At 50.5% G+C, this 14,980-nt stretch overlaps 1 protein-coding gene across 1 annotated transcript in view; it reads right to left on the bottom strand.

The window, feature by feature from the left end:
* SMPDL3B (sphingomyelin phosphodiesterase acid like 3B) overlaps positions 1 to 14,980 on the bottom strand; it is a 26,305-nt gene that overhangs the window by 3,959 nt on the left and 7,366 nt on the right. The window contains exons 2-5 of the mRNA XM_032759486.1: positions 10,705 to 10,918; positions 6,339 to 6,436; positions 2,131 to 2,274; positions 961 to 1,133 (exon numbers count right to left, since the gene is read on the bottom strand). Coding sequence (XP_032615377.1) covers positions 961 to 1,133; positions 2,131 to 2,274; positions 6,339 to 6,436; positions 10,705 to 10,918 — 629 coding nt within the window. The remainder of the gene's footprint in view (positions 1 to 960; positions 1,134 to 2,130; positions 2,275 to 6,338; positions 6,437 to 10,704; positions 10,919 to 14,980) is intronic.

Raw genomic sequence — 14,980 nt, 5'->3', positions numbered from 1 at the left:
GCTAATTTTTTTGTATTTTTAGTAGAGACGGGGTTTCACCGTGGTCTAGATCTCCTGACCTTGTGATCCGCCCGCCTCGGCCTCCCAAAGTGCTGGGATTACAAGCGTGAGCCACGGCGCCCAGCCAACGCAACCATTCTTGCATGGCTGTGTGATATGCTACGCGGTAATGTGCATTCGTTTCTTACATTCCTTGAGTCACTCAGCTGACAACACCTGGGCATTTGGCCACCATGGCAGGAGTTAGAACAGGGGACAGGGTTAACTGTGTGGGTTTTGGAGTCAGACTGCAGCTTAGACACCAGCTGTGTGGCACCTCTCTGAGCTGCTGTTTTCTCATCTGGAATAGAACGTAGCTGGTGGGGTTTTGAGAATGATGGCCTCGCTACTGAGCCAGGGTTTCCATGTTCTGCTACCTGAGATCATCTGTATAATGTCCTAAACAACATGCCCAGTGTTGGCATAGTGCGTGCTCATGGGCACCAGCTGTGAGATCCTCTTGGGATGGGCTGGTCAGTGCAAGGACTTGGGCAAATGAGACACTGAGCCAGCCCTTGAGGAGCTGTCAGGCCAGCAGACTAGCTGGACACACTTCAGGGCAGGGCATCCCCTGGAGGTCTGGCACACAGTACTGGCTGCAGCGGCGCATGTGGTGGGAGTGGAAAGAGCACTGGACTTGGAGTCTGGAGACTGGTCTTCTAGTCTGGGCTTCATCACTTATTGTGTGACTTGGGACCGTCACCACTCTTTGTGAGCCTCAGGGTCCTCATCTGCAGTGGGCTCCAGATCCCAGCACACAGGGCTGTGGTGCGGATGGAGGAAGCCCTCTGCTGGTGCCAGGCTTATGAAGGACCCTCTGGGACATGGGCATCTTTGGGTGGGTGGGTGAGTTTGTGCCAAGCGGGAGACTTGTGCAGGAAATAACCCCAGATGAGAAAAGAAAGAAGCAGGGCCTCTTACCATGTCCCCGGCTTTGGATGCATTGGTCAGCACATCTTCCAGCCACTGGAACTGCTGGCCAGGGTCCGCCATGTCAGCTGTCAGCGCATTGCTGGTATAGTACAGATTGGTGTTGAGGACCACGATTCGCCCAGCCCCGCTGGGACCCAGCAGCTTCTCACAGTAGAAGGCACCTGTCACAGCCAGGGACAATATGAAGGAGGCCCCCACCTCTGGCCAGACAGGCTCCCGCCCCTTCCACCTCACTGTCCCACTTTGTTTTTCCCTTGCATCTTCCCCTCCCATCTTTCCCGTGGGTGGGACATCAGTCTGGAAGATCAGAGCCTCTGGAGCCAGGAGGCCTGGATTCAAGTCCTGGCTCTGGAACTCATTCGCTGTGCAACTGGGGAAAGTAACTTCACCTCTCTATACCTCGGTTTCCTTATCTGTATAGTGAGAATAGCAGTGATGTGTGTTTGCCCATCCAGATCCACTGTCCACCCTTCACTGCTCAGCTGTCTTTCCCAAGAGCTGATCTATGCGGACTAAATGAACATGCTTCTGTGCCACAGGCTTCTGGTTGGCTTTAACCACTGGGGAGTCCCAACAGCAGGAGACCGAGGAAAGGGAAGAGTAGGGTTAAAGTCACCTTGGGCTGGCTGTGTTTCTGAACCAGTCATTCTGAACCAGGTGCTTCTGGCTCCCGGGAACACTGGGCAATGTCTGAGACATTTTTGATTGTCACAACTGGGGGTGTTCCTGAGGGTATCACTCTAGTGAGTGTTTGCAACATTCTGCAACACACGTGGCAGTCGTCTGCGACAGAGTCATCCAGCCCATGGTGTCAGTGGTGGCAAGGTTCAAACCTGCTGGAAATGAAACCACTCCTTCCAAGGGTTGTTGTGAAGTGTCTAGGACCAGGCTGAGGGCAGTGCCTGGCACACAGTAAAGGCTCAATAAATAAATATGAACCTAGGAGCATCACCAGTGTCGTGGGGTTTAGAGGAAGGGCTTTGGAGTTAATTCTGGATTCTGCTCCCAAGACTGCCTTTTCTAAGCTATATGACCCTGGCTTCCTTATCTGTAAATTGGGGATAAAATCAGTACTTATTCCAAGGGGTTGTTGTGTAGATGAAGATCAGACCCTGGCATACAGTAAGTGCTCCTGATAGGAGCAGATGGTGTTGGTACCTTTTTTGAAGAGAGCGATGGACTCGTTACTAAGCCAGGGTTTCCATAGTTCTGCTATCTGATTGTAGATCTTGTTACTTCCAGCTGGGAACTGGTTTTTGGGGTGAAAATCATGATTTCCCAAAGCAGCATAGACTTTAGTATCTGGGAAGAAAGGGTGAAATATCAAAATATATATGCAAAAGCACTCGGGGGAGTGAGTCATTTTCTGTTGGCCGCTGGCCATCAGAGCTCAAGGGGAAGAGTGATAGCACAGATGAGGAAAAGACACAGATAGGAAACCCACACTTGATAGAATCTGACTGAACTTTGCTTAGACATTGGAGGGAAGAGCAGTGGGTTCTTTCATCACAGTCCCTAAACCCATTCCCAGCAGAAAGTTTCCTGGTTAGAAGGAAAGCAGCAGATGATGAGAAGGGGAAAACTAGGTCTAAACGAGTCCGATCACCATCAGCCACTTGGTAATTTAGTGTTCCCGATTCCCGTTGATTCCAGATCATCTCACTGTTAGGGAAAGGGTCTGCTTCACTCTGGGAGGCCTTAGGAGTTTCACTCATCCATGCAGTCAGCAAGTGTCTTATTGAGCACCAACTATGAGCCAGTGCATAGAGCTGGAAACCAGGCTTCCAGCCCCAGAGGTCCTGCCGTTCAATAGGGTTGACAGGTATCGAGTAGAGGTGTAAGGGATGTCACAAAAAGGGAATGGCCACTTGCTCTGGGAGTAATAACAGAGGGTAGGAGTGGGTTTGGGGAGGCCTCCCTGAGGAAGGGGCCTGTGAATGAGGCCCGGAGGTGTAGGGGAACCCATCAGACTCATTTCCTCCACATGAACAGCTTCATTTCTGTTTTTATTTTATGCTCGGTGTCTGGCACCTAATCGGTGCTCAATAAATATTTGACAATCAAAAAAATAACTCTTGGACTCAGAACAGGGCCGTGCCCTTATATGAGCTTAGTCTATCACAGGGAGTGACCTGGAACAAATGAGGGAGGCTGGAGCCTCCCATTCCAGTTGGGAAATATCTCTGACACACCCTTTGCCCTGTACAGCCGACAAGACCTGGAAATGCTGAGAACTCTGCCAGAGTAGGAGGTTGTCAAACGCATCACTGTAACTGCCTAGAGAAACCTCACCTCTCTAAAGTAAATGCCAGCAACCATTAAGAATCCATTTAAGAAAAAAAAAAAAATCCCTGAATCCCAAGGGCATTTGAGAAGGGAGGGACTCACTCCTATGTTTTCACTGTGTCTGTGTGCCCAGCTCCTTGCAAACATAAGCTCCGTGAGGGTGCGACCTGGTGTCTTGTTCATTGCCATGTCTTCTACTCCTGGAATGGTGTCTCACCCATAGTGGATGCTCAATAACTATCTGTTGATTGACTAAATGAGTGAATGAATTACCTTATTTAATCCTCATAACAACCCTATGCACAGGTACCATTATTTTCCTTTTTCACAGGGAGCAGACTGAGTCTTTATGAGATTACCCAGCTAAACCACAGCAGAGCTAGAATTGGGCCCTCCATGACAGGGTCTTGCTTTGCCGCCCAGGCTGCAGTACAGTGGCATGATCATAGCTCATTGTAACCTCAAATTCCTGGGCTCAAGTGATCCTCCTGCCTCAGCCTCCCAAGTAGCTAAGAGTATAGATACACACCACCACACACAGCTAATTTTTTTTATTTTTTTTAGAAGCAGGGTCTTGCTATGTTGCCCAGGCCAGTCTCAAACTCCTGACCTCAAGCGATCCTCCAGCCTTAGCTTCTCAAAGTGCTGGGTTTACAGGCATGTGATCACTGCACCTGGCCCAGGGCCCTGGATTCGTTTGCCTTGCGTGCCTGTGTTGTCAACCACTTGGCTGTGCTGATGAGGTGGGGACCAGTGTTCATAGCTGACTCTGGTGGGTAAAGTTGAAGAACACATGATGTGGAACCCTGAATCTTGAGTTTCAGTCCCTTCCTCTTCTTAGGCCACTTACTTGACCTCTCTGTGCTTCAGTTTAATTATCTACGAAATCGGAGCATTCTGCTTGACTTGTGTTTTTAGAATTCTCAGCTAGATAATACCTTCATTTCATCTCTTCCAATTTGTTCTCATAGTACCATCTCTAAAAGTGAGGTGTGGCCATGAGAAAGAGCTGTGTCAGATTATAATTGGTAGCTGTTTTTTCTTAGTTATACATAATGATGCATCTTTCAGTCAATGGCATCTTGGATATTAGGAAATTCGATAAACGTGCAAGTGTGGTAGAAACTACAAAATCTTATAATTTACATTTGTGTGATAAATCATAGTCAATAGGCCAGGCATGGTGGCTCATGCCTGTAATCCCTACACTTTGGGAGGCTAAGAGAGAGAATTACTTGAGCCCAGGAGTTCAAGACCAACCTAGGTAACACAGCAAGACCCCCATCTCTACAAAAATTGAAAACAGGCCAGGCACAGTGGCTCACGCCTGTAATCCCAGCACTTTGGGAGGCCGAGGCGGGCGGATCACTTGAGGTCAGGACTTTGAGACCAGCATGGCCAACATAGTGAAATGCCATCTCTACCAAAAATACTAAAATTAGCTGGCCATGGTGGTGGATGCCTGTAGTCCAGCTACTCGGGAGGCTGCGGCAGGAGAATCGCTTGAACCCGTGGGGGTGGAGGTTGCAGTGAGCCAAGATCGCACCACTGCACTTTAGCCTGGGTGGCAGAGCAAGACTCAGTCTTAATAAATAAATAAATAAATAAAAATGAAAATAAAAATAATTAGCAGGGCGTGGTGGCGTGTGCCTGTAATCCCAGCTACTTAGGAGAGTGAGATGGAAGGATTGCTTGAGTCTGGGAGATGAAGGCAGCAGTGACCCTTGATCGTGCCACTGTACTCCAGCCTGGGTGACAGCAAGACCTTCTCTCAAAAAACAAAACAGTCAGTGAAGCATTTTCTTACCCATTATTTGACTTGTGTTCCGATGAAGCGAAGGAGAGGTGCTCCCAGTTGGATCTAAGTCTGAGTCCCACCCTAGAAACTGACTCGATCAGAGCCATCGGTTCCTTTTCTATGCATTGGGAATAATGATGCCTGCTGCTGGGGTCAGGGGAATGTCCTGGTTTGACCGTAACTAGTGACCCCTGCTGGAAGACAAAGGAAACCAAGCAGCCTGACTTGGGTTGGCTGGGTTAGATAAGCCGGAAGCATCCAGGCGTCTCTTTGCCTAGATTGACTTGTGTTGAGGGAAGGAAGCAGCAGGAACAGACAGTAAGGGCGGTGCTCACGCCAGGATTTGGGCCTGTTAAGTAAATGTGACCTTCACTAGTTTACTGAACCCTAAGGCTCACCTCCCTCGTCAGTAAAACTGAGGTCACAGCACTTCCCCCAAGGCTTAGGGTGACAGTGAAGGAGCTAAGGCTTGAAAATTCTTAGAGCCAGCCTGACGCTTTACACTTGATCTAGAGTGACTGTTGCTAGTGCCATTATTTATTTTGATTATTACTCCATATCTGTGTCCTGGGACCCATGACAAAGCTCTTTAGAGGGAGCAGATGTACTGGAACCCAAAAAATGTGGGGGCGGGGGCTATGGACTGTTTTCTCAGGCACCCAGTTGGCAGCCTGGCAGCTAGATTTAGCCTCTGGGATGTTGTTTTCGGTGCAGACTGCTTTAAAACATTTGCAAGGGCCATCAGATGGGGCCACGCAAACCCTATTCACCCTATAGTGTCCCGTAGGGCTGCTCCCTCACTCACCCCCAGTCCCTGCCTGCTCTGCCAGGCTCCAAAGTCCTTCGAAGCAACAAGAAACAGCACCTTGGCTGGAAATTAGCATTTCCCAGAGGCTCTGGCAGCCAGGACAGTTTGAGGGTGATGGATGCCAACTCCAGAGCAGGACACAAGGGCTGTGTGTGAGACTCACCCAGGGATGACACCCGTGTGACCCCTGGAGAAGGGCTCATGAGTCTGGTGATAGGCAAGAGCAGAAGGCAGTGAAAGGCCAGGCGTCTCCTTTGATAGGATTCTGTGTGTATTCACCGGCCCGTGGGCTTGCATGTTGCCTTCAGGCTTGTTAGGAAGGTGAGAAATGGTCACCATAAAGACCTGGCCAACAGCCATCGCTGTCCATGGATGAAGGTCAGCCAGGACACTCGCTGCTGCTATTGTCCCACTGTGCCAGGCAGTGCCTAGAGTTCCGAGAACACTGTGGAGGGACCGATGGCACAGTCTTACCTGGAAAGACCTCTCTGATGAGCTTGGTCAGGCGTTCCACAATTTCCAGTACAGCTGCCTCTCCCAGTTTCTCATCGGGCACGTGAGGCGTGTCATCACTACAAAACACCACCAAGCCAATTTGGGGCAGGCAACTCAGGAAGGGGCAGAAGAAAAGGAAGGGACAGCTCTGCAGTGAGAGGAAAACCTATGGATCTGGGCCTCAGATGTCCCCGGCCCTCAGATGTCCCCTTGAGGGGGAAAGCCAGGCTAGAGTGGAGTCAGATGGGACAGAGCTGAGAACTAGGCTTTGCCATTTTCCTGCTGTGGGTCCCTTGACTGGCTGTTTAACCTCTCTGAGCCTCTATTAACTCATCTGTAATGTTGGGATAATACAGTTCTTTTTTTTTTTTTTTTGAGACGGAGTCTTTCTCTGTCCCCCAGGCTGGAGTGCAGTGGCACGATCTCGGCTCACTGCAAGCTCCGCCTCCCGGGTTCACGCCATCACGCCATTCTCCTGCCTCAGCCTCCCGAGTAGCTGGGACTACAGGCGCCCGCCACCACGCCCGGCTAATTTTTTTGTATTTTTAGTAGAGACAGGGTTTCACCGTGTTAGCCAGGATGGTCTCGATCTCCTGACCTTGTGATCCGCCCACCTCGGCCTCCCAAAGTGCTGGGATTACAGGCGTGAGCCACCGCGCTCAGCGATAATACAGTTCTTACTCACAGAGTGTTTGTTAGGTATCCATCAAGGAGGAAAATTATATACATAATATAGTACAGTAAGAGTAGCTGCTAGGTTGTAATGAATATTATTATGTAAGAGAGGAAAGCTCTGGAGTTCCAGTCCCATGTGCAAACCCCGAGGGAACTCAGGGTTGAGAAGCCATCTCTGAATTCTGTTCCTTTCCAGAAGAGTTCAAAGGAGTTTGAAGCTGGCTTCAAGTGTAGGGTTCAGATCATTTCCAGGGCAGGTACTGATTCTGCCCTGGGACCATTGTGCCCTTCATGCCATGAATCAAAATTCTTGGGTCCACCTTAGAAATGCTCGGCAAGGGGAGGAGAATGGTGGCAGATGGAGTGTAGGAATGGGGAGACATCCAGACAGTCAAAATCCTGAGGCCTCTGCTGCCCAGGTATTCCCCTAGGGAAACTAATTAGCATAATAGTATTAATACTGCTGCTAGAAGCTCATACCAGCTGACTTTCTACCAGGGACTTTCTGTGTGTTGTTGCCACAGCCACTCATTTTTTCCCCATTATAACGCTGCAATGTAAATTCTATTGTTAGATTAGGCCCGTTTGACAAATAAATAAACTAAGACACAGAAAAGTTAAGAATTGTGCCTATCCTTGGCCGGGCGCGGTGGCTCACGCTTGTAATCCCAGCACTTTGGGAGGCCGAGGCGGGCGGATCACGAGGTCAGGAGATCGAGACCACGGTGAAACCCCGTCTCTACTAAAAATACAAAAAAATTAGCCGGGCGTGGTGGCAGGCGCCTGTAGTCCCAGCTACTCAGAGAGGCTGAGGCAGGAGAATGGTGTGAACCCGGGAGGCGGAGCTTGCAGTGAGCCGAGATCGCGCCACTGCACTCCAGCCTGGGCGACAGAGCGAGACTCCGTCTCAAAAAAAAAAAAAAAAAAGAATTGTGCCTATCCTAAATCAAGCACCAGAGACACGGGAGAAAAAAATCGTGCATAAGTGTACACCACTAGGAAGTGGTGGGGCCAAGATTTGAACCCAGTCAGCCTGGCCCCCAGAGTCTATGCTCACAGCCACTGCATCCTATAGTGTCTCTGATACCCACATTAGGGCAGCAAGAGGGGCTGTTTTGCCCTGAAAACTCCCTGGGGACAGGCCAGAAACCCAAAGACACAGGGACAAAATTTCATATTTTTTATTTCTAGATTAGAGAATCTAATTCTGTCTAATAAAAAACACACCTAGGCCGGGGGCGGTGACTCACGCCTGTAATCCCAGCACTTTGGGAGGCCGAGGCAGGCGGATCATAAGGTCAGGAGTTCGAGACCAGCCAGGCCAATATGGTGAAACCCCATCTCTACTAAAAATACAAAAATTATCCAGGCATGGTAGGGGGCACCAGTGAGCCGAGATCGCACCATTGCACTCCAAACTGGGCGACACAGCGAGACTCCATCTAAAAAAAAAAAAAAAAAAACACCTAATTTCTTTCTTTTTTTTTTTTTTTTTTTTTTGAGATGGAGTCTTGCTCTGTCACCCAGGCTGGAGTGCAGTGGCGCAATTTCGGCTCACTGCAACCTCCGTCTCCCAGGTTCAAGCAATTCTCCTGCCTCAGCCTCCTGAGTAGTAAAACACACCTGATTTCTAATGGCCATCCTCAAAGGGACTGCAGCTCTCTTAGAAGTCAAATTTCATTATAATTGAAGAATTGCAAAGGGTCCTACAGATCTTCTCATCTGATGCTGTGTATCTCTTCAAGGTCTCAGAGATTTCCCAGGAAAAAAAGGTGCAACTGTGGCCGGGCGGGGTGGCTCAGGCCTGCAATCCCAGCACTTCGGGAGGCTGAGGCGGGTGGATCACCTGAGGTCGGGAGTTTGAGACCACTCTCACTAACATGGAGAAACCCCATCTCTAATAAAAATACAAAATTAGCCGGGTGTGGTGGCACATGCCTGTAATCACAGCTACTCGGGAGCCTGAGGCAGGGGAATCGCTTGAACCCAGCAGGCGGAGATTGTGGTGAACCAAGATCACGATTGCACTCCAGCCTGGGCAAAAAGAGCGAAACTGTCTCAAAAAAAAAATGTGCATCTGTTAAAGGATCATGAATTTCCCGAGGGATCCCATCTGTCAGAATGCTACACATGCTCTCCCTTCTCGGAGAAATCAGAAGCTCCCCCAGCGAGGCCCCTCGAGGGAGCAGGCCCAAGGTCATGGACCAAAGCTCACTCTCTTCTTAGATTGATTCCTGAGCCCAAGGAAGCCAGAGCTGTCCAGGCCCCTCCTGAGACAATGTCACATGTCTTCTTATGTGTGCAGCCTGGCAGGTTCATCTGAGGGTCCTTCCTGGTCACATCCACAAACCACATCACAGCTAGGGGCATCGCGGGTTTCACCCTGCCTTATAGAAGTGTCCACTGAGGCTGGTAGAGGGAGCGCAAAGTCAGAATTCCTTCCAGCCTTCCTCGAGAGCTCCCCTGCTCCACCACCTCCTGCAGGGTGTCCTTCCCCTAATCCTGCCAGATGGGATCATGTGCCCTGTGAAGCTCCCACATCCCCCCAGGTGACCCTCTCTCCTGGCTGGGATGTAAGGGTAGGGTCAATGGCTTTGTCTGCATTGCCCACAAGACCACGAGCTCCTTGGAGTCAAGTATGGGTGTCCATCACCTCACCTCCCTGGCATCTACCCCACAACTGAGCACAACTTGTTGCCCTGCCAAGTGACGGAGCAAGCGAGGGAATGGGGGTATCTTTTCTTCTTTCTTTTTTTTTTTTTTTTTGAGACAGAGTCTTGCTGTGTCACTCAGGCTGGGAGTGTAGTGGTGTGATCTCGGCTCACTGCAACCTCCACCTCCCGAATTCAAGCGATTCTCCTGCCTCAGCCTCCCGGGTAGCTAGGACCACAGGTGTGCACTACCACGCCAGGCTAATTTTTGTATTTTTAGTAGAGACGGAGTTTCACCATGTTGGCCAGGATGGTCTCAAACTCCTGACCTCCAGTGATCACCTGCCTCGGCCTCCCAAAGTGCTAGAATTACAAGTATGAGCCACCATGCCTGGCCGGAATGGGGGAATCTTGAATGATAAGGAGGCAAGTTCCCAGGAAAGTTGAAGGAATTAGAGCAGCAACCTTGGACAGGAAGCAGAAACTGGGTCTCTGCGGCTGAGTAGGATCAGCCCTCAAGCTGTCACTCTGTAGAGCAGAGCTCTGGCTGGTAAGAAAATCCAGGGCCACTGGGCAGCCCAGGGTGGCCAGCAGCCGGCCAGGACACTAGGACCCCAGGCTGGGCCACCTTCAGCCCTCATGACTTCTTCCCTCCCTGCACTTGGATCTCTCAGACTTAGAGTCCCTAAGCCCCAGGGGAAATGGCTCCAGTGTCCACCCATAGCTTAAAACCTGGACACTCTCCAGGGGCCCAGGCATGCCAGGACCACGTCCAAAGCCTGACTGAGAGCTGCGTTCTGCCGCAGCCAGGAGACATGGAGGTTGAGGACACAGACTGGAATCAGTTGGACTCAGGGATCCCCGGGCAAGTTACAAAACTCCTTTGAGCTTTAGGCTCCTCAGCCTGACGGGAGACGGATGTGAGGATTAAAGGAGATGATGTGGGCAAAGGGCCGAACTGGTATGTAGCACATAGCAGACGCCTGGCACAGGGCAGCTGCCACCTCGACCGTACTCACCCCGTCCAGAGAATGAAGTCTGGCTCTGGCTCAATCTCCTTCATGGCATAGATGGAGGAGTTGATGAGGGCCCAGGGAGAATCGCAGAGGTAGTCACCCCAGGGGCCTGCGTTGGGCACTGGCTGGGATCCAGCTGATGGGCACACCTGGAAGGGGTCTTTGGATACCTTGTAGTCAGGGTCAAGGTGCAGGTCAGCGATGTGCCAGAACTTCCCTGCAGGGGAAAAGACATCCGCCTTCAAACCTGGTCTCTCTCAGCCTGGAAGCAAGGAAGTCCAGGGGAGCCCTGGGCTGGGGCAGAGCCGTTACACAGGCAAATGGAAGTCTTCTCTGAGCACCCCGGGTTCAAAGAAAGGCCCACAGGCCTGGGTCTGCCCAGGGACACATTGAGCAGAGCAGAGAACAGGCACAGCTCCATCCCTGACCCCTGACCTTTTGGCAAGGCCCTGTCCTTCTCCCCACGTTGGATGGGCAGCCACAGCTTTGGAGCTCAAGCGTTCTAATGAGGGGGCTTGTTTTAAAGCAAAGGCGGAGCCAGGCGCGGTGGCTCAAGCCTGTAATCCCAGCACTTTGGGAGGCTGAGGCGGGCGGATCACGAGGTCAGGAGATCGAGACCATCCTGGCTAACACGGTGAAACCCCGTCTCTACTAAAAACACAAAAAATTAGCCGGGCGTGTTGGTGGGCGCCTGTATTCCCAGCTACTCGGGAGGCTGAGGCAGGAGAATGGCGTGAACCCAGGAGGTGCAGGTTGCGGTGAGCCGAGATCGCGCCACTGCACTCCAGCCTGGGGGACAGAGAAAGACTCCGTCTCAAAAAAAAAAAAAAAATAAAATAAAATAAAAAATAAAGCAAAGGCGGGAGAGGGTATGGGTTAAGTGCTCAGGCTCTGAACCACTTAGAAGCTGTGTGACCTGGGCTGTGTCACTTTTCTAAGCCCATTAAGTAGAGCCAGATCCTCTCATTCTGCAGGGAAATATAACTACACATGAAAATCTGACCTGCCCTGGAATTTCTTACGAAATTGAAAAAAAAAAAAAAAGAAAGAAAAAAGTCTGAGCTGGATGGGAAAGGCTTACACACCAAATGAGCTGGAAAACCTTGCTAAGCGATACCAGCAAAGCCTGGGTGCAGTGCTTCATGCCTGTAATCCCAGTACTTTGAGAGGCCAAGGTAAGAGGATTCTTTGAGGCCAGAAGTTCAAGACCAGCCTGGGCTACATAGGGGGACCTCATCTCTACACAAAATTTAGAAAATTAGTCGGGTGTGGGGTCATGTACCTGTGGTCCCAGCTACTCAGGAGGCTAAGGTGAGAGGATCGCTTGAGCCCAGGAGGTGGAGGCTGCAGTGAGCCATGATCATGCCACTGCACTCCAGCCTGGGTGACAGAGCAAGACTCTGTCTCCAAAACAAAACAAAACAAAACGAAAACAGCAAAAACCTGGGGACTACATGTGGAAGTGAGTGTAAGAGTACTAGACCAGGGAAAAAGGAACGCCACTTCAGATCGGGCTGACCTCCTCCAGTAGGTATATTTGCTGGTGATTCTGGATCCGGGGTGTGGCTCAAGCAGCTGGGAGTGGTGCTGCTTGCTGAAGTGATTGACCAAAACCTAGACTCAGTTTCCAACCAAAGGAGGCTGAAGTGGCAAAAAACTTCATGGTGTAATAAAGAGAAAGGAATCCAAAGAAACAGGTGAGATGGAGGAGACTTCCCATGCGAACCCCACACAGGGCCTGGCACAAGTAGTTTCTTCTTTTTTCTTTTTTTTTTGAGACAGAGTTTCGCTCTGTTGCCCAGGCTGGAGTGCAATGGCGCAATCTCAGCTCACTGCAACCTCTGCCTCCTGGGTTCAAGCGATTCTCCAGCCTCAGCCTCCCAAGCAGCTGGGATTACAGGCATGCGCCACCACGCCCAGCTAATTTTTTTTTGTTGTTGTTTGTATTTTTAGTAGAAACAGGGTTTCACCATGTTAGCCAGGCTGGTCTCAAACTCCTTGACCTCAGGTGATCCTCCCGCCTCAGCTTCCCAAAGTGCTGGCATTACAGGCGTGAGCCACCGCACCCGGCTGGCACAAGTTGTTTCAATGACTGCTTACTGAAGGAGGGTTGAGCAGATCTGACCTCTGTTCATCCTGTTGCTCGCTAAAACAAGAGTGAGGCCCAGGATTTCCTCACCCTCTGCTATTGCAATCACTTCCTCCCCCATTTCTTGTGTCACCTAGAGCCACAAGTCAACGTCACTGGCCCCAGGAAGCTGTGTCTGGGCCTGGGAGACTGGACTTCTTTTGATCTCACGGTTGGATAACCAGGGCCCCACCCAGGCCACAGGACATTCAGGGGACAGCCTGCAGATAAAGGCTGGCCCCTGACCCTCACTCCTTGACTTTCCCTCCCAGAGGCTCTTGAGCTTTTCCCCACCTCTCCTGATCTAAACTGAGTCTCAGGGAAGGATGTGAAACACGTTCATACTGAAGTGTAAATGACTGATTAAGCAAATCATTATCCCTCCCACATGCATTGTTACAGTGTTCTCCGCACAGCCCTGGGAGCATTAGCCCTACTTTATAGATAAGGAAACTAAGGTCTGGAGGTCACCATGCTTAGGATCACATGGTAAATGATGGGGGTCTCTGGGCTCCAATCCCTCCCAGGAAGATGTGATTGTGAAAGGGGTTAAAACCAGTGCCTTTCTATTTTAGATGGGTCTTCTTGTTGACAGCATATTTCCACATTTTTATTTTTTATCCAAACTGAGCCTTTGTTTATAATGGGGAAAATTTAACCTTTCCACACATATTGTGATCGCTAATATATTCCTGCCAGGCATGGTGGCACGGTGGCTCACACCTGTAGTCTCAGCACTTTGGGAGGCTAAGGCAGGAAGATTGCTTGAGGCTAGGAGTTCAAGACTAGCAGGGGCAACAAAGCAAGACTTCGTCTCTACAGAAAATAAAATTCAGCCAGGCACAGTGGCTCATACCTGTAATCCCAGCTATTTGGGAGGCCAAGGTGGGTGGATCACTTGAGGTCAGGAGTTTGAGACCAGCCTGGCCAATATGGTGAAACGCCATCTCTACTAAAAATACAAAAAGTAAGGCCAGGCACGGTGGCTCATGCCTGTAATCCCAGCTCTTTGGGAGGCCGAGGCAGGTGGATCACGAGGTCAAGAGATCAAGACCATCCTGGCCAACATGCTGAAATCCCATCTCTACTAAAAACACAAAAATTAGCTGGGTGTGGTGGCACGTACCTGTAGTCTCAGCTACTCAGGAGGCTGAGGCAGGAGAATCGTTTGAACCCGGGAGGCGGAGGTAGCAGTGAGCCGAGATTGCACCACTGCACTCCAGCCTGGCGACAGAGTGAGACTCCATCTCAAAAAAAAAAAAAAAAACAACATCAACAACAACAAAAAACAAAAGGTAGCTGGGCACAGTGGTGCACTCCTGTAATCCCAGCTACAGCTACTTGGGAGGCTGAGGCAGGAGAATCGCTTGAACCCAGGAGACGGAGGTTGCAGTGAGCCGAGATTGCACCACTGCACTCCTGCCTGTGTGACACAGCAAGACTCTGTCTCAAAAAAATAAATAAATAAAAAGAATACAGTGACAAAACCCCAAGCCAGAGTAAAGGAATGAACAGCCTCATACCAGTTAGTTGCTGGGCAGAGTTGGTGGGCATCCCAAGTCCCTAAGGTGAGACCGTGAGTGGCTCTCACCTGCTTCCAAGCCCAGAGCCAGGCTGGCCAGGATGGATGTGGGCGGAGGGCCTTTGCATTTCTCTCGGGCACATGACTGTCGCGCTTCCTCTGCAGACAGAGAAAGAGGCTATTCCTCTGCCTCAAGCTGGCTCTTTCTCAGTTAACTACAAACACTGAGCAGTTTGGCCCCTTTGATGTCAGCCCTCAAAGTATTCAGGAACACTTCTCCACTCCAGAAACTCCTCATCTCACGTGTCAGTTGTCATTTTCCAGCCAGTGTGTAGAACTGAAACTACTTTCCAGCCTCTCTGGCACATCCTACTGAAGGGTGTGTGTACATGCATGTGTGTGCATGTGTGTCTGTGTGTGTGCATGCGTGTGTGCATGTGTGTGCATGTGTGTCTCTGTGTGCATGTGTGCCTGTGTGTGCATGTGTGCGCATGTGTCTGTGTGCATGTGTGTGCATGTGTCTGTGTGTGCATGTGTCTGTGCATGTGTGTCTGTGTGTGCATGTGTCTCTGTGTGTGCATGTGTCTCTGTGTGTCTGTGTGTGCATGTGTGTCTCTGTGTACGCATGT

Source organism: Hylobates moloch, unplaced genomic scaffold (assembly GCF_009828535.3).
Source record: "Hylobates moloch isolate HMO894 unplaced genomic scaffold, HMol_V3 SCAFFOLD_9, whole genome shotgun sequence".
NCBI classification, from domain to species: domain Eukaryota; kingdom Metazoa; phylum Chordata; class Mammalia; order Primates; family Hylobatidae; genus Hylobates; species Hylobates moloch.
The sequence above is the reverse complement of the archived record's forward strand: the minus strand, read 5'-3'. Positions and strand labels throughout refer to the sequence as shown.